At 45.5% G+C, this 22110-nt stretch overlaps 5 protein-coding genes across 6 annotated transcripts; 3 read left to right on the top strand and 2 right to left on the bottom strand.

The window, feature by feature from the left end:
• Window positions 1–4289: 4289 nt before the first annotated feature.
• Window positions 4290–8885, bottom strand: GL218_02092 (putative phospholipid-transporting ATPase C24B11.12c; the record flags this gene model as incomplete). The annotated part of the gene is made up of 5 exons (XM_033578584.1): window positions 4290–5133; window positions 5189–5455; window positions 5569–6989; window positions 7188–8375; window positions 8427–8885. The coding sequence occupies 5 exons, from the start codon at window positions 8883–8885 to the stop codon at window positions 4290–4292; spliced, it is 4179 nt and encodes a 1392-aa protein (XP_033438241.1).
• A 3694-nt stretch (window positions 8886–12579) lies between these two features.
• Window positions 12580–14497, top strand: GL218_02091 (uncharacterized protein; the record flags this gene model as incomplete). The annotated part of the gene is made up of 4 exons (XM_033578583.1): window positions 12580–13452; window positions 13526–13816; window positions 13875–13999; window positions 14074–14497. The coding sequence occupies 4 exons, from the start codon at window positions 12580–12582 to the stop codon at window positions 14495–14497; spliced, it is 1713 nt and encodes a 570-aa protein (XP_033438237.1).
• A 359-nt stretch (window positions 14498–14856) lies between these two features.
• GL218_02090 (V-type proton ATPase subunit E) lies at window positions 14857–15793 on the bottom strand (the record flags this gene model as incomplete). 2 transcript variants are annotated; one of them, XM_033578582.1, is made up of 4 exons in its annotated part: window positions 14857–15007; window positions 15106–15199; window positions 15237–15615; window positions 15761–15793. In XM_033578582.1, 4 exons carry the CDS (start codon window positions 15791–15793, stop codon window positions 14857–14859), a joined length of 657 nt encoding a protein of 218 aa, XP_033438238.1. The 2 variants fall into 2 exon arrangements, with proteins under 2 accessions (XP_033438238.1, XP_033438239.1); XM_033578581.1 differs by having other exon boundaries at window positions 15294–15615.
• A 1356-nt stretch (window positions 15794–17149) lies between these two features.
• Window positions 17150–18888, top strand: GL218_02089 (uncharacterized protein; the record flags this gene model as incomplete). The annotated part of the gene is made up of 2 exons (XM_033578580.1): window positions 17150–17191; window positions 17263–18888. 2 exons carry the CDS (start codon window positions 17150–17152, stop codon window positions 18886–18888), a joined length of 1668 nt encoding a protein of 555 aa, XP_033439234.1.
• Window positions 18889–21147: 2259 nt separating this feature from the next.
• Window positions 21148–21621, top strand: GL218_02088 (Papain inhibitor; the record flags this gene model as incomplete). Its single annotated transcript, XM_033578579.1, has 1 exon — window positions 21148–21621. The coding sequence occupies one exon, from the start codon at window positions 21148–21150 to the stop codon at window positions 21619–21621; it is 474 nt and encodes a 157-aa protein (XP_033439233.1).
• Window positions 21622–22110: the final 489 nt, after the last annotated feature.

Here is a 22110-nt window from a genome sequence, read left to right as displayed (position 1 = left end):
TACGATAATTCCTCTCTAGCCTTAAGTTTATAAATTTGTTAAAAAATTGGTAATTTGTTGTTTCTTTCAACTTGGCACTTGTATTTAGAGCCGCACAATGGAAAGTAATACGAGCAGTACAGCTCATTCTAGGCTGGAGACAAAAATGTACATCACCAAAATATGCGAACCCAGACACGAAGACTCAGGATAGAAGAGCGTTCATGTTCATGGCTGCAAGCGCGCTAAAGCAGCGCTCCAGAACGATACAGCTTCGATAAAGTGGGGCCTGCATCTTTCGGGAACGAGACCCCATTGATGGCCACTACCCGGAAAGGCGATGCCGCGGCCATCGAACCTTGCCATTAAGGATGCCCTTAATATAATCCCAAGCAAGGGAAAATGGGGGCTCATAACTTACATTAACGAGTGGGTACTGAAGGTTCTCGCCTACTTCGACATCTGGAGTCCCCTTATAGACATCTTCGATACCTCATCTAAGACTCATTACAGAATTCCAGGGTCTAGCCCAGCACCAGAAGAGGTGAGAATATCAATCAAGATACATCAATGTTCTTTGGTTATTAATCCGAGACTTGGCATAGGATATCACAGAACCTCAGACAGTGGAGGATTTCAAAATAACCTCAATAATGCAGTTAAAAGGCAAGTAGTTCTAATCTTCGTGGAACTTGCAAGTATCTTCCCCAACATTTTCACATATAAATGAGACTCTACCAAAAGAAATAACCTGTTCTTAATGCGGTACCGCCAACATAGATGTTGCAGGGGCGGCCTTGAAAAGTTCTTCTCCCCCAACGACCCCTATCTTACAGATGCGGCTAGAAGGGCGTTCGAACTCAAGAATGATCCAAAGAATCCTTTGAACTCGCCTTCTTAGATCGACAGTCTTGCCAAATTAGCATTGTATCAGCCAATTTTATATTACGATACGAGTTAATTCCACCCCAGAAATGCGACTTGAACTAAATGTCTATCAGATGATAGCGGATCAATATGGAGCGAAGAGAATGGTCAAGGGAAGGGAGATAGATGGCGCGCTCGGATCGAACTTGTCGAACAAATTAGCAGCATCGCTAGTCGTACAGACCCTCTCAACAGAGGTTGTCACCTTCGATTCATCAACAAACAAACCCCTGATACCAATGGCCTCAATAAGGACCAAATTGAACAGAGATTCCAAAGCCTTTATCCCAAGGGATGGACACCGATCGGTACAAAATTGGGGGAGAACATCCTTGACCCCCTTATTTACAAGGACGCTGATAAGGGTATTCTACTCAAACGCCCCTTTCTAGTATTAGTGACCACAGATGGGTATTCCACCAGAGATAAAGCCGGCAAAGGTGGTTTCACAGGCACGCTAGACGAGAACGAGAACGAAGACGCGGATCAATTCCATAAGGAGATCTACGAATGCGCCATGAAATTCGAAAACAGCAAGGAGAATTATAGGAAACACGGTAAGCCTTGGTTTCTTTAAAGATTATGGGTGGGAAACGACAGATCTAAACTTCCCTAGTGGTCAGATTCTCAATTAGCCAAATCGGCAAGAATATTAGCTATGTCGAAGACGAGCAAAAGGTGAAATCGTTCCTGGACGGTCTAGAGTATTATGCCGATATCCAGGACCCCCTTTATCGAACAGCGGGTAAAGTTTTATCCCCTGCCTATTTTAATGTTTTGGTTTTCAATTATTAATACCCAATAGTTACTTAGTACCTTGCTGTCCCTCTGCAGTCGCTTTACAACCAGTAGCGACTAATAGGGTATCTTATCCTTAGAGGAGCAGGGAGTTAGGAGGGCACGGCCAGTTTTAAACTTTCAACGTCCAGTTATGGGCGTATAATGCTGTCCAGAATAGTCAATGGGTGTATGCCCTTCTATAGCACTTCAATATCTATCATCTTCGGCCATTCTATCATTATCATAATCAGGTAAATAATAATAATACCTAATTATTCGCATTTTACCATCCTTGATACCAAGCCTCCCACATAATGCTACCTTAGGTAGGTATGGCCCCTTGAAGTATTCAAGATATTGTTGCGAGCACTTTGTTATAGAACTATACCTTAGGTCCTATATCTTATCTACATTAAACCCTATATATATCCGAGGGAAAAAAATTTCACCATGAGTCAAACACCCTTTCCTACGATGTCATAGCGTGGGGTGATATCTAGAAGGCTAGCTTACTAGACTATAGAATAACCCTTACGAAATATTAGTTTGAGCGTAGACGTACCATGACCACGCAGTCACGATGAAGCGATACGGAAGCAAGCGGACAGGCCAGAGATACATTACGAATAAATTATTGACGTATACCCCGGTAAAGAATTCAGCTGTAGAACAGATAGTTGGCCGTTTAAATTATGATATTAACAGCACACATGTCTATACCATCGACTATAGGACACAGACTACTATCTGACGACTAATATCTGATACAACACTTAGTATAAATTCCCCAAACAAGGTTCACCCTACGCTTCTCATACTACTGTCAAAGCGGGAGAGGCGCCTAATTATATATAGAAGACCCCCCCCCAAAACTAACAGTTTTCACCGCACCATATTCGGAAGAAAAAAAGAGCATCTAATATTAATCCTTAATTTACCTATCCCAAAATGGAGCCCCCATTACAAGCCATCGCCATACCACTACGAAGGCGCGAAAGAATACTCGCCGCGCTGAAACGTTCAGTTACGAAACTCTTTGGCTGGGCATACTGCTCCAAGAAACCCCAAATTCCTAGTATGTTGCGTCGTGGTCAAAGATTTGAGAATGGGAGAGCGTTAGGGTTAACATCGAAGGAATATAGAGGAGAGGCCCCCCTCGACCTTGATAATTAACGACGAATCCCTGATACTCTTACATTCGTGACGGACTTGACCTTACAATATGTATTGAGCAGACCTATCATCGAATTTCTGTTATTCTCCTATTATAATCATACGGGTTGTGGTCATCGAGGATATTATAATAGGAGTGTATTAAAATGGTAGCTGATAAAAGGGACAAGGTATGAGCTTTATGAGGAAGCATAACTTATACACACGTTCTTACTAACTACCTACCTTTGTACTCTAGATGTCTGGAGCGCCAAAGATGTGCCGCTGTGTCTGCCTCCCTACCCCCAGGTAGCACAGAAAACCAATAGACATAAACATTATCATTCTTACTAGCCACTTATTTCAGCAATAACAATCACAGATTTCATTTTGAAGATATCGTTGATAAACCAGGACAGATAGCTTCGTATCGAGTCGTATTTTTCACATATATTCATTACTCTTAAATATTTTAAATTTCAAGACCGGCAAGTCTCACCTAACAGTAACAGGAATACAGCTTCGGCCGCACATTAAACTAGAAATGAATAAACTGAAAGTGACGTCTTATCTTCAAAGTACCAATTCTGGCCGATTATATGTATCTACTCGTCCACACGCCACCGATGCTCTACTCGTCGCATTTATCCATCATCTTATATACACAGGCGGCGGAAGCCCACCATGCCTTAAGAACCCCGTAACTTCTCCCTCTCTTTGCTTTCTTGCTTTCTTGCTTGCTGCGCGCACGGTATGCTATCACATCCAGGTGTCAAATCCTGCCTTAGTCTTTTGGTAGAACGCCTTGTCACCAGCCTGTCGCCTATAGGGGAAGATTCAAGTGAATAAAAAAAACAGAACGCAAGAAAAAAGAAAAATAAAGACGAGGCACCAACTCTCCTCTGTAATAATAATAATTCGAGATATAGTAAGGGTCTCCCTCGAGAGGGACTGGCGACGACACGTGTTGTGCAACCTCGACTTGAGAAGAAAGTCTATGATGCAAGAAACCAGAACCTTCGACCTTCTGACCAACATCGTCATCTCATATAAGTCCTCCCACAGACTCCATGCACCCTAAAAACGCCGACGCCGTTGTAAATGGAAGCGAGCAAAAAAAGGAAAAGGAAGACCATTTGGAACGTTTGATTCGGTGGCCTAGCTAGAAAACCATAGCGGTATCGTGAATAGTTCGTCCGAGATCGTACTTGAGCACCTAGTGCTCCGGATATCACATCGAATAGAATAAAAGAAGCCAAAACCCGAACATCACACCATCTTTCAAGGATTGTTGCGGGAGCTATCGTAAGTGTTCTTTATTCATGCTCATGGATATGGTTGTCTTTATGGTGAATAAATGCGGACTTGAAGGATTTACCCGAGTCCGCCTTCTTATTCTGCTGACAATCCCATTACCCTCCTGTGATTGCGTAACGCCGGAGCGAGTCGACTCAAATCTGCTTAACATGGCAGCCGAAAGTAAACTCGTTGGACATTTCGTAACTCTGCCTAACTCGATCCATCGAGGCTCGCATACGGTCGTAAGACGGACGAACCCGATCATGCGATGGGCGTACCGGAGGTTCAGGAGGCGGATCTGCCGGCTGAGCAACAGGAACATCAATAGACGGCTCGTGTCTGGTGTAATTAGTGCCGTCGCTGCCATTCTGGCTACGAGAATTATGACCGGCAATAGACTGAGTGGCGACAGAAGGTGGATAAATAGGTTTTAAATCTTCGTCCACGCTTGCGAATTGCTGGTGTCGCCGACGCCTAGAGGACTGTGATGATCCCGAAGAACTTGACTTCACTAGGACCTCGCTCGAACTCTCCTTTTCTAGATTATCGAATTTACCTATCGTAACCTGTTCCCGAATGATATCTACATCTCGGGGCCAGTAGACTTTGCGCAAGGCCTTGATAGCATACCGAGGAGCCAATGCAAGGATCGGAGTCGCAACTAAAACCGCCCAGAACGAAACTTCGCCGTAAATCTGAGGAGCCCCTTCATAAAGCGTACCAGCAAATGTTGATGATGTATAAACACCAGTCCAAAAGAAGACAACCAGGTCGCTGAGGACAATAATAAGGAGTGTAAGCCAATCCCATCGGTATGTGTTGATGAGGACGTAAAGATTGATCGTAATGATACACGGGTGTGCGATGTAGACGCCGAATCGATACCGATCCATCACATCAAGTCCATTTGCGGTAACGGCTGAGGTGGATGCGAAGGTTAAGTATGGAACGAAAAAGCATATTACACTTTGGTATAAACCATCCAACATGTAAAACCTATCACTCGTTAGCATATTCCGTTAAACATAATCAAACAGGGGGATATAATTACCAAAACTTGTGCTGGGTCCATTCAAGCCGTTCAATGCCACGTCGATATAGCTGAGGAACAGCTAACGAGACTTTATCGGACACATCCTGGTCGAGGACACCAATGACAATGGGGGGCACGGAAGTGAATATAAGGTTGAATAGAAGGATATAAGTGTACTCGAAAAGATATGTGATGTCGAAGTTGCAGAAACATTGGAACCAAAGAATACACAACGTCCAAACCATGTTCTTGTAGAAGAAGTTGGCGATTGCTTCAGCCATCCTCCTGTAGGACCAGCGGCCATGAATCAAAACTAATCGTTCTAGAAACCGGAACTGACCAATGGCATAATCGGCAGACATGGCGGCTTGACGACCTTCAACACCGGCGATACCTACACCGACTCTGCTTCTTGAATCATCGCGACATCATTGGCACCATCCCCGATGGAGAGCGTCATAACATCAAGACCATTCTTGACCATAGATACAACGGCAGCCTTCTGCGCAGGGCTGACACGGCAGCAAAGAACGGACGCGCACTGCTTGCAGAGAAGGAGAAACTTTTGCTTCAAGCTGTCGTCGAGCACCCACCTCAATGTGAATCCGTCGATCACAAGAGCATGGGTTGGCGCTGGCGGCTCATGATTCTTCCTGGCGCGGGCCAAGTCTTCATCGTCACCAGTGATACCAAACATCTTTAGCTTCGCATCTAACTCTCGTCCAATTTCGTTTATGAATAAATCATCAGGTGTCGAACCAGATTCATCCTCTTTCACTTTAAGATTAATAAGTTCCATGTCGTTGTTCAGTAGATTACACGAGAAACCAATGTTGATAGCAGTTTCGACTTTATCTCCGGTGAGTACCCATAGCTTAATTCCTGCTCGGCCGAGTAATTCGATCGCGTCGGGCACACCGTCTTGAAGACGATCTTCTATTGCCGTTCCTCCCAGGAGAGTTAATTCTTGCTCGATCTTGTCGGCAACTTCTTCTAACTTCTCTTCTCGTTCGTGCATCGCGGTGGAGGCCTTGTCGTGCTCCTTACGCCATTCGAGGTATTCATGCTCAGGAAGTACGCGCTGGGCTATGCATAGGGTTCGCAGACCTTCTCTAGCAAACATTTCAAGATGCTCAGCAGTGGTCTTTCGAAGCTCTGCTTGCTCACCACGCTTCAGACGCGAATAGATGATACTATCCGCACCCTTGCAGAATAGAATGATACGACCATCGGGCATCTTCACAATAGCGCTCATTCGTTTTCGGCTAGAGTTGAATTCGATTGTGTTGAGGATTTGGTAGTGTATTTCTTCGCCCATAACATTTACTCTGATACCGTCTGTTGTATGTCCGAGAACGGTGAATCCCATATCACGAGCAGTTGCTACGAGTGCTGCTTCGTCTGGAGATTGAGCCTTGAAGTCAATCTTAGGGGGATCGCCGGGAATATGGTCTGCTATGACGGTATGACAAAGTGCTAATGCGAGCATAAAGTGCGCATTGGCTTCTTTTTGCTCCTCGCCGGACTCGCCACGTAAATCATCAACAAAATCTGGAGCAATGAACGTCATATCTTCTCCGTGGAGATACGGATTGTCGTGAATCTTTCGAAGTCCCTCCAACGCGTGAACTTTCGCGGCGGCGATTTGTTCTTTGGCCCTGGCAGCTTCTTTTACCACATCAATACCCAGACGTTTCTGCATGCCGGCTTGGGCCTCGGTGTATGCTTCTCCGTACGGCTGGCCATTGATAGTAGCTTTCTTGAATTCCATGACGTTCTGAGTGAGAGTTCCTGTCTTGTCCGAGAAGATATATTCAATCTGACCTAAATCATCAGATATGTTCCATGATTTTGGTACACATGGATAGTCGATTTCCTCATAGTACATCTCAACATCGCTATATATGAAGATAGCCTGCAGCGTACGCACAATTTCGAGTTGAGATATAAAGGGAGATGGGAACGAAATTTTGGAAGACAATAAGCGCGGCCCAGAATGTGATAAACCCGGTCATACCAGGAGTACCACCGATGGAACCGTAGTCAAACAAGCGGTTGAAGCGTCGCTTTTGCCCCACGACACTCCATTGACAATGGCACACAGAAGACACAATGCGCCGAGAATACCAAAGTTACAGATAACGTTGAAGTTTAGCTCCCGGGCGATGCGAGCACGTTTGCTTGGCGTGACACCTGCATTCATCATAATTTTCGTATCGTGACCCGTAAACATAACGATGCCGAGAACCCATTCCGTATTCCTCAAGTTGCAGCCTCTGAGAACCATATTGTCTATGGATATCGGCTCCGACATTTCTCTGGGACCATCTGCCATCATTTGTTCCCACTTGATAGCACCATTATACTTGTAGAGGTTAGGTTGGGGCGGTTCGCTCTCGATAAGAAATTGGGCGCGCTCGCAGTCCCTCGCATGCTTCAAAGTTCGTCCGCAACGGAGTGCTTGACGAACTTTCAAATTAGTCTCTCCGTCCAGGTTCTTCGTTTCCACATAACATGCACCGTCTGAATCAGAAGTAGCGAGAACGATGATATCTGCAGGAAGCTCATCATCATTATAAAGTCGCACAAAATCGCCAACCTGTAGATTTTTCCAGTGATCTTTGTGAAACCGGGCCTGGCCAGGTTTCATATCGTAGTTAATAAGGTCTCCTTTTATTCTAGCTAGCGTTTCCGGCTCATTTGGAGTATGCGATCTTTCAGATGTCGGGCGTTCCGGGATTTCCATTAAATCTTTCCTAGGCGTCGTGGGAGGAAGAGGGGACGTGACCGGTGTCATCTGAATGTCTTCGTACGCAGACATGTATGACGTTCTATCAGTGTGAGGAGATAGCATGGTAGAATCGCGACGCGTAGCCTTGGTTTCAACAGAGGGACGCGGATCTGATGAATTTTCCAACATTCCCTTTGTTTCATCTTTCTTCCATAAGCTCTTCACCGCACGCCAAAACGTTGCGAGAGATCTCGAAGTAGCCTTCTTAATCCTCCGCCATAGCGAAACATTATCTTCGGTAACATTGACATTGTTCCATCCTACAAGACGGTGCACCGGTGCGTTATTTAGTTCGTTGTCAAGAATCGTCCTGCGATAATCTTCGATCGCGTCCTTGATAGACGTCACGGCAAGGATGAATATTAAAGGTACCGCATTAAGTCCTGGATTAGTACCTCCAAAGATAGGAAAGATCTAGAAATTGAAGTGTCAGCGTCCCCCCAACATGCGATCTAGTTCACTTACAATAAGAATCACCATGAAAAGGAAGAAAATGTTGGCAATATTGTGGAATTGCCACCACAGGTTTTTAGGGACGAAAGACAATGGTGTATACTTGGCCGTCCGAATCTTGTTTCGAGCATATGAACGAATGGGGTTGCCCTCATCATCTTTCATATCGTCAGGCAAAGGCTGATTGAAGTACACTATCCTCCCCCCTTCATCTTCCTCCTCAACAGACACGGTACTCTTCGAATCGCCTGGTTCATTCTGCTCGGTCGCAGATGCGCTATCGTATGTGGCGTGGTCATCAGCCGTAGACTGACTACCGCCCGAATGACGTTTCTTCTCTGTCGAACCAGTTCGCTTATGTTGTATCCTATCTTTGAGGGATAACCTCTTAAGACCACTGCTCTTAACAGTGAGTTTCCGAGTAGCCCACCTCGATCTATTGACCGCCTTGTCATTGTCACCTTTCGGCATTTTGGGAGAGTTGCGGGCAGAGCCCGTTCAACCCGACGTGTCCGCCAGACTGGCCTTCCGTGGCCACGAGTCTCACGTATGGATTCCTGAGGCGTTAAGTAATGCTGAATGCGGAGACTCGGGCAATTGGCTGCAATCGCGTCGGGGTCGCTAAAGTGAAAGAAAGTGAATCGTCGGTCGATACTATCGTCACGATGTTTTCGTCGAGGAAGATTTGCATCTAGGGAAATGGGTTGTGATCGCTCGTCCTCCGGCTTCCCTTACTTGGTACTGGGGGGCAATCGTGTTGTTGATGGCGTTAAGGACAGAATTGGAAAGGGAACAATGGAAGTTTTTGATTGATCGCTACGTCGGAAGGGCCGGGGTTCTAAGGTACACCGAATACTGTGTCGGCACTGTAAGCAAGACGGGCTGGAAGGTAGTACGAAGTCGCGTGTACGCACGCATTTACATATGCACTTACCCAAATAGCCTACAAAACCCGCGAATACTCCCTATCTTCTCGGCGGTAACAGGGGAAGGCCCCAAGACATTGGCGCAATTTTATGTAGGTAACTTGAAATTATACTTCAGCTCGAGTTATTTGTGCACATTATTATTTTGACCGTATTTTATTTTTGTAATCTTTATTTATTAAAGGAAGTTTTATGTAAATTACTATTTTTGATAATGGTATAGACATAAAAGCGACAAAGTATTTAAACTATGTTTAAATGTAGTTTTTGAAGTCAGTGTGCGGAATACCTACATATCTCTCTAGGTTACATGCTTCTCTTTGGGTTCATATCATGCATAGTGGAAATGTATAAATGTACGTACATACCTGCGCAGATAGGTACATTTATGTAGGCTTGGTAATCAAGAGATACACTGTGCACGCTATCTTATATTGGGCAAATACGGCGACTAACAACATCCTTGTGTCACCCAATCCACTAGGAAATGCCTCTAAGAATCGATGATCTCGGCTAAGATTCTTTCGTTATGCAGGCCGTGAATCCTCAGAGTAGGACAAATCTCTTAGAATAGTTCTAGGTACATCTAGTATCCTCACCAAGCTAGCAAGCTAGTTTCTGGAGTCAGCAATGGAATAGCCATTGTATTGGATTGCATTCAGCTGAATTATACCAAATCTCACTATAATCGTTAAAATATGACGAGGTCGACTCGACCTGAGAATTTAACCAAGACATATCCTTCTTACTTTATCCGTTAATACCTCTACAGGGCTCCCCGCGCACGCGTCTTTGACCTGCAGAGCATTCCATTCTTTTCTCTTTTTTTGAGGCTGAATTTGGTAAATACCCCTCGGTAGCACTCCGAATTCTTTGAACCCCTAGAACTTACGCTAAACAGTTACAGTGCAGCAGCGTGGGTAGTTGTACATGATCCTTCAAGTATGACTTTATCCCCTTATCTCGAGTCAGAGTGTTTTCACATCCATCATACTTGTTAGATAAACGGTTTTGGGCTGGATGCTCTCCGTAGCCTCCCGCGCCACGAATTAGATTCGCACTATTCCTGTGAATTACCGGAAACAAGCCTTCGTATACCTCTTCTTAGTGGCGGCATGATGTCAATACAGACTCCGCCTTGGTAGGAAAAGCCATGCGTAACCTATCAATGGCTAGTTCTGTTGCTAGAAGAAGAGAAGTGTCTTTCTCACTATTTATTATGGCGAAGTTCTGATTCCGAGTGGCTAGGCTTGCATCCAGTGGTCTGACTACAGTAATACAGAGGAAGATACCTATTCTAGGCTTTTAGGCTACACATTGAATTGGCATACATTTCCCTATACCCCCCTAAATGTGTTACGGCAGTATCGAAACAATAACTAGGCTCTTTACATACCACTCAGCATGGGTTGTGCGTTCACCTGACATGGGTCTTGGACGCACATCATCGATTCATCTAGTAAGTGGTATCGGAGGCACAGACGGGGTGTGAGAGATCCTTCAGGAGTTGTGACTCGAGGGGGCCTTTAACCAAGCAATTCCCTCCGCTTACTCCTAGGAGCCGTTGCTAATATATTGGGTAGGTGTGTTCCGTCAAAGAATGGGATAAAATGCGCAAAGAACATAGGACGTATTTGTATTTGTTGGTTTGTGTTATAAACCTGGAGTCAAGTCCAAATTAAAGTCCTCCTGGTTGTCCGTATGAAACACTGTATATCATAAGTACCTACCTAACCCATTATCCACTGTATTATTCGGACAATCCTAATTCATATGTACATACATATTGACATATTGTAAGTCCGAGCAAGCCCGAAATGGCGGATCAGGTAGTCTAGCCCCTCCCACCCCGTTGTAGCGTTACAGTTGGTCCTATGAGATACAGTTTACGATTTACTGTAGCATCTAAATATTAAATATCTTCCGATCAAAGCAGCAAAGCCTGCAAAGCCTGCAAAGGTCTGTGAGCTGTAAAGCAACGCTAAAAAATAGGTAAAACTCGGGTTGTACCGTTGCGGTTATTCGTTACGTCTAAGCCTTTGATTACCTTATAATCTGATCTGAATAAGATTACACTATCGAGGTGGCGAAGCAATGCAGCTAACGTTTGATAAGCGTTTGCGTCACTTGCCGTCAGCCTTTTCGACCGAAGTCATGTTACAACCGAAATCCGTGGAGTACATATAGATATACGTGCATTGCACATACATACCTCGTACATTAGCAGATGTAGATTTCCGCTCAGCTCCCCATCTTTCCGCATCTCTCTATATACTTCTTAAATTAGAGTCTTATTCAGCACGTTCTATGTATATCAACTTAAAAACACAGATTTTCGTATACAGCCTCACAGCCTAAGCGACTTAACGAATCAAGTATCAGACTTAAACGCCGTATAATAAATAGGATCAAAAAGCTTTTCTTTCTGTTTAAGTAAATGAAAATCAAGGCTGCTATGTTATTCAATCCTCGTACCTGAGGTATGGATCCTGTTTGTGGGGTGTTAATACCCCTATTCCAACTTGGCGAACGTAGATGATGCACTACCATGTGTATCACTTCTTACGCCTTGGCAGCCTTAAGTCGTTGTGCATGTTTGTCAATTTTTTCAGGAAGAGATTGTGAAGGGCACATATTAAGGGATTGGACTCTTGCCCTGTTACCCCTGATGCGCCGGCTGGTGTACTAACAGACATAATAAAAGCTGGCAATCTTGGAACTGCAACAGACGGAACCAACCCGAGCCCCGCCAAGCGTAAAATCCAAGCGTAAATCCGGTGGATCTCTCCTTACCCCGAACCAGTTTCCCTTTTTTAGCTACCTCCGTACATTAGGACTGTCCAATAAACATACCTAATTTGGTTAGTTTCAAGGAGGTTCCAAGATTCAGGCTGCCTAGGTAGTACCTATGTAGCCTAGGCATTACAGGTACCTAAGTACTATTATCCTAGTTAAAAGGGTTTAACGTTTTTCCGTTGTCCGTTGTCTCTAGGTACCTAAGGTAACCTAACCTGAGGTCAACTTTCAAGTCCAAGTCACAGAGGCTACGACACGTCCACTGACAACGGCCCCACATCAAATTAATCTTTACGACGCGTTTCTCTCAAGCGTCCCGCCAAGCATCAAACTAGAGCTGAATGAGTACCTATGACTTTGTAACTATTATATGCCCATGTTGTTTCTAACAATATCGATGAAATTCATCGTAAGCTTGTCATACCAACATATTTGCATATAGTATGTCGATGTCCCGGAGCCGGGATATTAGAGGCTTCTTCGGCAAAGGTCCTAGCCGTAGTAACTCTGAATCCCAGCCGGTCTCCTCGTTAGAGCCGGTCCGGGATCTGCAATCCTCATTTTCGTCCCCTAGGACACCTCCGAAACCCACTCCGAAGCTACGTGATCGGACCGATGAAATTAAAGGGTCTGACGATGAGGACGGCGACTCAGACGACTCATTAGAGTCCATATCAGCATTCATCCAACGGAAAAAAGGCCCTGCGCCTTATCAAAGAGACTCAAATCTAACCTCCACGCCTAGGGCGAAGAGGATAGCCCCTAATCCAGCCTCTCTACTTAAATCACCATTGACGATACAGCCTAAACATAAATTTGACCTCAAGTACTTAATCAACCATGCTCGGCAATCTGACAGAGCAGATGAGAGTGCTAGGATAGCAGATGAGCTCATCAACCAGAGCGAGGAAGATGATGAGAATGGTCAAATTTTAACAGAAGTACAAAATGACCCAACGCTGTTGCAAAAGACAGCTAAGGAACTTCTTAAGGATGACGAGGAGGATGCTAAAGGCGACAAGTTAATGAGGGCTATGAATCGTACTAAAGTCGACGGGTCTAACAGACTATATTATTTCTTTAGTCTGGAACAACCCCTATTTAAACCTCCTAGAAGTCTATTCCCACAGGAGGCGGCAAAGGGGTGTTGGGAATGTCTCGCTAACTCGCGAGCGCGAGATCAAGCCATCATTCTCGGCTTACCCCATACTATTGCCTCCAAGGGTAGGGCCCTCCCGGATGAGCTTTTCTTATGGATCATCGACGAGGTCTGCGCCGAGAGGAACGCCCAGCTGCGCATACAGTACTGCAATCTGGTAGCTCTATATCCTAGTAGCATCAAACGTCTCGTCACTGAGAAGCGACTATACTCTATGCTCGAAAGGCTAGGTGGGCCGAAGTACTCTCACAGCCGAAGTAAACCCTAAGCTTGAGAGTTTACCCAGAGTGGAAGATCCGTATCCTCGAAAAGACTGGTCAGGTCTGGTGACTTTCCTCGAACTATTAGAGCGCATAGCTCCAAACTTGAGCACGCAAAATGTAATAGGGGTTATTAAACTACTACTACGGATGGGACTCGACCCTCTCGTGAGTACGACGGTTCGTTCTGAGCATGCTGCAGCAATGGAAGCTCTTGTCACGGCGTTATCGAAGTTGAGTACATCCCAATGGAACGAAACTGTAAGTCTTAGACCCCTTTTCTATACATCTAAGACCAATAAAACTAACACCCACCAAGTGCAAGACAATATCTTCTTATCTCTACGAGAGTGTAGACGAACCCATGCATCAGGCCGTCCCCATCAACCATATGCCTAAAACTACTACTAAGCTCCTCGACCTACGCAGCGCATGGCAGCCGTGGTACTCTTCAGGGAGCAAGAGCTGAGTAGTAGACCGGTTGACGATAGTTTAACGCTTGCCCATATCATAGATAGGCTTGACTCGAGTGATTTCCGTGTCGGGGCATCTACTAACTTCGAGGACCTACGGGCGCTAATAGCACTTCTGGACATCGTCATCGGCAACGCAGGCTTTATCATGCAGCAGCACTCGGGAAGTGGCATAGAGGATGTGGCTCGCAAGTTTGACGCCGATATCGATGTCCTAACGTTTAGACTTAAAGTGATACATGATAAAATCCATGACAGTACTCTACTCTCCCGCAAGGTTGCCAAGGCGTCCATCGACTTGGTAGCTAAACGATTAGCGTACGCGGTGCGCACGCGGCCGCCCCCTAAAACAAGCATCTTCGACTCGGAGCCCAGAGAGGACGCCAATATACCCAAACAGCGGGCATTCATGAAGAACTGGGCTCAGAAGAAGGCGGAGCGAAACAATGCTGCCGCTGCGGTTAGTTAATAAGAAAGAGGAAATAGACGACTATATGGCATGAGTGTTGTATGACTAGTTATTGGTGATATAGAGGGTAAATTGGTGTGTTTTATTGATGCCGACGTTCCTGCAACGCCTTATGATATACAGCAAGCAGCCTTCTAGTGAGCACCATCAATAAATAATAGCACGGTTCTAGATTCCGTGCCCAAACGCGACTGACTGCCCCTTACAAGAAACCCCTAAACGGGGAGAATAGTGTGACGCTACCTAAGCATAATATTCTACCCGCCCCCCTTCTCTGTTTTGCCGACGTCCAGCGTTGTTAACATATGTTTGTGTTAGCGCTTGCGAGTGAAGTTAAACCTTGACGTGAAGTTCTCTGTTTAGTCGTAGAACTTGCGGTTGGGGTTCTTGCCGAATAGCGTCTCTCGTACGGCGGGGAGACCGCTGGTTTGTAGGAGTAGCAATCTCTGGTCGAAGGTGTTGTTGATCTCGATCTTGCCCTGGCCACCTACAATAAATAGTCCACCGGAGCTGTATGTGATAATTCGTCGTCAGCATACCCATTTCACCTTACACTAGTTTTACCGAACCCATCTGATTTAGAGAGAGATAGTGGCAGCATAACTCACCTTCCCTCAGGTAACGCGTTATCCTCGTCGACCGTGACCTTAGTCTCCTTGTCCGTATTGCTCTTATACTCGCTCTCGGCGTCCTTGATAGCATCTTTCAGGACGTCGTAGTCGGCCTTTCTGGCGCGGACCTGGACCTCGGGCTCGGATAGGGCGTATAGGCCCTCGAGGAGTAGGTTCTTGAGGACGGCCACGGTACTTGGCGGTGTCTTTCGTGCCCTCGTCGAGACGTTTGGAGGCGGCGGTGAAGATATCGTCGAGGAGCTGCTGGCGGGCGGCGAGGACCTTGAGACGGGTCTTGTTGGCGACGGTGGAGCGGGTGATCTGCTGGGACATAGCGGCTTGCTTGAGGCGCTTGGCGTGGGCGGCGTCGATGGAGTCGGTTTCCTGGCGCACTAGCTTGGACTTCTCGATGCTGAATTCCTCATTTGCCTTAATCTCGATCTCGCGCGCCTTCTCGAGTGCCTCCTGCTTGATGAAGGCCGTCATCTTGCGGAGCTCCTGTCCGACCTGTTTCGCGAGGGGACATTGTTCATTAGTATATTATTGCTATCAACTATAATCCGACTTTAACCATATTCGATTATTCTTTCGTAACTTGGAATTCCGGCGTTGTACCCAGTTACTCATGTTTGCGGACGAGGAAATTATTTACCTGGTCGTCGGACAAGGCGTGTACTTGCGACATCTTGGAGGGAGTATTGAGGAGGAGACTTGGTATTCGGGGGTTGGAGAGGAGTGAGGCTGGAGAATATCTCAGCTGGACCAAGGTCTAAGAAATCTATAGGATTTGGGGTATGTTCAAGTTTATTTTCAAGTAAGCTCGAGTTTAAACAAGGTTGTCTGATGGCAAAATACGTAGGTTGATTGGAGATAGCGGGTCGGTCACAATAGTGTAGCTCTCCTGCAGCAACGTTGAATGAATTGATAGAACCTTGGTCCGGTGACATATGAATGTTATGTTATGTAAAAGCTCACCCTTGAGCTGCATAATGCATGTACATAGTACCTACCTCTTACAATCATGGATGGAATTGAAGTAGCATCAGCCACAATATTTAATCCATGTTTCCATACCTCTAAAATGAACTAAGGGAACCTTATAGTTCCCTGTGGCTAAGGTGCCCTTTAAAACTAAGTATATACATAAACCCGCTGTAACCCCACTGCAGCAACAACTGTACCACGATGCAGAACCTGGAGTCTGGTGGCCCCTGCAGAATGACTTGTATCTGTCACTGATGTCTGGCCAATGACCACTGGCACTTGATGCGGTCGACTGGAGGTATTTTATTCATCGATACGTTGTCGCTGCATGTATAATAAGACTAAATCATACTGGCATTGTAGGACAGATCAAGACAAGCCAAAATTGGGAAAATTATCAAAATTGTAAAGAGATCTTCAAGGGTTTAGCTGTCCTTCCCCAACAGCCGCCGGATCAAATTGAATCATCACTTGAAGGTTCCATTACCCCCATTACCTCATACCCCTTAGAATAGAGTTTGGTACTTTCCTATTTTCTACCAAAGTCTCTTTTTTTCGCAACATTTGATACATTTTTATCTTCCAAGTCCAAGTATCACTGACGCATAATATCTTGTTCACTTTACCATATCATCGTAATCCTCCATATCATATTATACCGATTTCTCTTTGTCCCATTTCACATTTCACATTTCACTATTGAAAGAATTGCCAACTCAACAAGTTTCGAGCTAGGTATCCGAATTACCGCCTAAGCAATACAATACCCCTGCTCTTGCACTCGAACAGCGTCAACGAGTTCACCGCATCGCCAATTTGGCCTCGAACCCTGCGACTTATTAGATACGTGTCGAACGTTACATCTTACGACTATATCCATTGATTTCGTCCTCTTATTAGTCGCGCAGCACCTGGGTATCGATTTACGTCTATTTTGTCGCAATTACGGATTGAACGTGACAGGTTAAAGTCCTTCAAGAGTACAGTCCCATGGGCAGCCGAGGTGTTCTTTCATCTGGCGTGTATCGCAGATGACCTAGCATAGAAACTAATCGCAATGGGGATATTTGGCAACCTCTCTCCCGAAGGCACCATTACAGTATGTACTACTACCTGAGAACCTCCGTCATGTCTTTTCCTTTTACTAATATGTTCCGCCACTCTCAACAGATTGGTATCCTAGTCGGCTTAATATCCACGAGCGTCCAATCTCTCGGCCTCACTCTCCAGCGAAAGTCGCATATGCTCGAAGATGAAAAGTATCCACTCGAATTTCAACGACCAGCGTATCGAAGGCGAAGATGGCAGTTAGGGATGGGCATGTTCATATTTTCCAACATAGTCGGGAGTACGATACAGATTTCAACCCTACCTTTACCAGTTCTATCGACCCTACAAGCCGCCGGATTAGTCTTCAACTCTGTATGTGCGAGTCTAATATTAGGTGAACCTTTTACGCGATGGTCTTTCTACGGTACCGCGCTCGTTACTACCGGGGCGGCCTTAATAGCAATTTTCGGCGCGATACCTTCTCCAGCGCATAGTTTACCAGAGTTACTAGATCTGCTCGGTAGATGGCCTTTTATCCTTTGGATGTCACTCCAGGGTGTACTCGTTATCTCAATGGCAGTGGTTATCGATCTGGTCAATCATCTTAGCAGCCTTTCACAAAACTCTAGGTTCCGGCTAGCCCGTGGTCTCGTATTTGGATGTATCAGTGGCATCCTATCAGCTCACTCTTTGCTATTCGCTAAGTCTGCTGTCGAGCTTGTTATCAGGACAATCGCAGACGGCGACAACCAATTCGTACATTGGGAGTCGTGGATGCTCGTGCTTGGACTAGTTTCTCTGGCATTAAGCCAGTTGTATTATTTACATCGTGGATTGAAGTTGATATCCACCTCAGTATTATACCCCCTTGTCTTTTGCATTTACAACATCATCGCTATTCTGGACGGTTTAATATACTTTCGACAGACGGATCTCATTACACCTTTACACGGCGGACTTATTGCATTGGGCACTGCCATCCTACTCTCCGGCGTTCTAGCGTTATCATGGCGTCTTAGTGATGAACAGCATCCGCCCGCTGTCGGACAGTCTACTCTGACACCGGGATTAGGATTAGTAGATGACACAGAAGGAGAGGACTCGTCTCCCACGGATACGGACTCGGTGGGCCTAGTTGAAGAGGCTGTACCGGCTACCTACAATACCTTTGCGCCAAATATAGAGACCACGCCTCTCACACCAGGTCGCAAACCTTCAAGCCGTTGGCACGAGCGTTCGGAAATATGGGACGAATTAGAAGATCAGGATACACCGAGACCATCGTTCACCAAATCCCGATCGATCACTATGCCCGGCAGTGCTGTCAGCGAGAATACGCCGTTAATGGGCGATAGGAGGGTAGTTTCAGGGGAATCAACAGCTTCCCTAACTACAGCTGAACCTAGCGGGGAATCCCCGAGGAGAATTTTTCGGCGCCGGAGAAAGTCGACAGGATTCCCAGGCTTTACGGCGCGCAAGCATATGCGGCGGAAGAGTTCGGCAGGTGCTGGAGTTCAAGATGCCCTAGGCGGAATCTGGAAGCTGAGGTGGTGGCGCGGAAAACGTGATAACAGCTCAGATGTGGCAGTAGCCAGCTCACCAGGAGACGAAAGCGAAAGGAGGCAGTCTTGGGTTTCGAGTCCTTCGAGGAGACAGTATCACGATGAGCCGGAGGGTGATGACGAGAGAAGGGATCTTAATCAAAGGTCACGGCCTAGGAGTCCCAGAGGCGATGATGCTGTTTAATTAAGAGCTCCAACCGCTAAACTATACATATATTTAAGGTGGGACACGCAAATGATACACATAGGCAGGATAGCCTTAGCATTTTTTTAATACAAATAAGAATTATTAAGCGTATCTCATAAGGTTGAATTTTGATATTTTGATATTCTATAGGTACTTCACGCTTGGCTTAGTCCAGTGAATATACTTTTGTAATTTCTATTCATGACACCTCCCCCCCCCGGTGGTAACTATTTGTGATATGTACCTAAGTACATCTCAGCACGTGACCGAGGATCATGTGTCATCCAAACACATCTATGATAAGTGTTTGTAAAAAAAAAAGTTGTACCATTAGATTTTATATGATGAATAATCTATTATGCAACACTATTTGACTACCTATCATTGCTAGCTAACTCGCTAATTGATATGGAAACAAGTAGTGTATAAACGGCATCAAGATGGTGTCAGCCTCCGCTAGGTATTTTACATCATGTAAAAAGTTGTCTCACATATGGAGGTATATTTAGCTCATGGTACACATGGTACCTATGGTGTCTCACATGATGCATCAATTCCGGGCCCAAGTCCAAGACGCAAGGCACGAGATAACCACTCGTATGATTTCCCCAGGAACAAACACCTTCCGGTGTGCTTGTATAAGATTTGTTGGTGATGGGGGTGAATTTTCGTATTCGTTTAACTTGAGATCCGGTAAGCGAAGACAAGATGGCCAGAAACTGGAATTTCTCACTTTACTTTACTCATCAAACAAGCTTCAACTTATATGAGGCGTAAATTTCACCTCACTACCTCACAACTCAATTGTAGTATATTGTCTACTGGTTAGATGTATTGCGCGTCTAATTGGCTTTTTAAAATTTGAGAATATTCTGTCCTCCAACCACGTTGGCATACATACATGAAGATGGACTAACCCATCCCCTCTCATTTTCCCCGTACTATTTTCACGTCATCCAAACCAATACCGACATGTTCGTAGATCTGTTGTCAAGCTGACCAATAAAGCAACGTGAGATGAGATTTTGGATCGCATTTCCTATGTCAGGGCGTGAGCTGAGCGTAGGGCCCAGGACCTAGCAAGGCTTTTGAGCCTAGTTCGGATCTCTTCTAAGCGGGATGCATCGCGTTAGAATATGGTTGTCTGACAACAGGCGATAATGTAACCAATAGTTCGATTCGCTTGCGGCTTAAGATGGAATATGTATCGATAATTGCCGCTGGGTAGTAGGTTGTATACAGCCTAACGTCAGCAGTTGTGATTATTCATCGCTTTATTTACCTTAGGTGTCTATGTTCTAACTTGTGTAGTCATTCAATATTAGTGTATATATGAAATGAGATGCTGTCATGGAGTTTTAGTTATGATGGATGAGCTCATCAACATAATAGCTATACCTTTCTTAGGTACTTTTTAGGCTCAAAATATTGTAATACCTATGGCTATCCAAGTGACCAATTGAATTATTGTAAGAATAAAGTCCTTGTGCACCAAGAGGCTCAGGTCCAGTCCGTCAACGCTCAGCCTCTATAAAAGCCAATGCCATAAGGCTATGTAAGTAGCGTGATGGCCTGTTCCTACAGGAAGAAATTCAGTCCTACATAGTGAGCTATGTAGGTCATGCGAGATATCAAATATTGTAGCGAAGTAATATTGAAAGTCCTTGTCCTCGTCGCTGACAGTTAACTATCACAAATACGTCGTAACTCGGCCTTGGGTAACGTAAGCCGATTACCTTCACAGAAGACTAAGCTCCGGAGACGGCAAAGCCTAGACGGTCTAGTCTCTCGGTTTAGAGGTCATCGATGGAAATTATCGGCAATATAATTATATCGTCAATATTGATCTAGGAGAAAGGCGGGATAAGCTCGCTCGCGATATTTGTCAACAATATTTCCCCTTTTCGTCTTGGTCTATTACCATAATTGCCGTCTAGTTAGTCAATGAATAAGCTAGTAAGCTGGCATCTAGTCCTCAAAGAATGGGGTCGGAAGGAGAGAATCGTACAGATCCGGCGCTGCGGACATAGTAAGAGAAATGCATGATCAAGTGGCAAGAGGACGCTTACGAGGTTATGTATATATCTTCGTACGAGACACTTATTATCTAAACTTCTGTTCACCAGCAGTTCCATCCCAGCCTCAGGTCAAGACATATATAAAAGCCTATTCTATCCTGCCAACGTTTCCTCACCACCAAGCACCAAAGACATCACTTCAGTATCTACTAGTTAAACTACCACTAAACCTAACAAAATGTCCCCCTTCACCAACGCCCTACTCCTCCTCGCCGCCGCCGCGAGCCAAGCCCTCGCCTACTCAGGCGACATGACATACTACACGCCCGGCCTCGGGGCCTGCGGAAAATACAACTCGGAAGCAGACCACATCGTGGCGCTAGCCCCCGCGCAGTACGGACACGACGCGAACCCGAACAACGCCAAGGTGTGCGGGCGCAAGATCAACATCCACTACAACGGCAAGACGGCCTCGGCCACCGTCGTTGACAAGTGCCCCTCCTGCGCCTCGGGCTCCATCGACGTCAGCCCCTCCGTCTTCAAGCAGCTGGCTCCCCTGGCCAAGGGCCGCGTCAAGGTCACCTGGGGATACTCCGGCAGCAACTCTGTTCGCGTGGAGGACTTGGGCGCTGGCGAGATTAGGCTCGAGTTGGTTGATGAGGTGAATGAGGAGTATGCGAACTTTGAGGATGGCGACGAGAGCGAGTTGTAAAGATTGAGGGTCTAGAGGCTAGTAAGAAGTTAATTAGTTGAGACATCAGTTTTAGGGGAATGGGTATTTAGAAACGGGACGAGGAAGAGGATGATTAGTAGACTTAAACATATATCATTCGTTGATCCTTCATGTTCGCTACTAGTTTTGAGTTAGGAGGCAGGACTAGATTGTACATAAATATATACATATACATTGATCCATATATCATCTACCTATCCAATATCTTTCCGAGAGATTCCAGTACCAACAACCATATTGTGGTGCTAAAAAGAGCCCATCGGGAGTCAACGGAGACAGCGCAATTTAATCCGTCTATAAGGGGTATACAGATGCCCAACCAGATCTATGAGAGACGAGAATGTCTTTGAGTTCTAAAGTCTAATACACAGATTGTAAACCTCGAACCTACCTACTATACTGCAGAACATGCTGATTTCCCATGACGCCCTAGTATGCTTCTATAGATAAGGGTCATTGCTTCGAACA

This window comes from Daldinia childiae (genome assembly GCF_008694065.1).
Source record: "Daldinia childiae strain JS-1345 chromosome Unknown Scaffold2, whole genome shotgun sequence".
NCBI classification, from domain to species: Eukaryota; Fungi; Ascomycota; class Sordariomycetes; order Xylariales; family Hypoxylaceae; genus Daldinia; species Daldinia childiae.
This window is presented reverse-complemented; position numbering and strand designations above follow the sequence as displayed.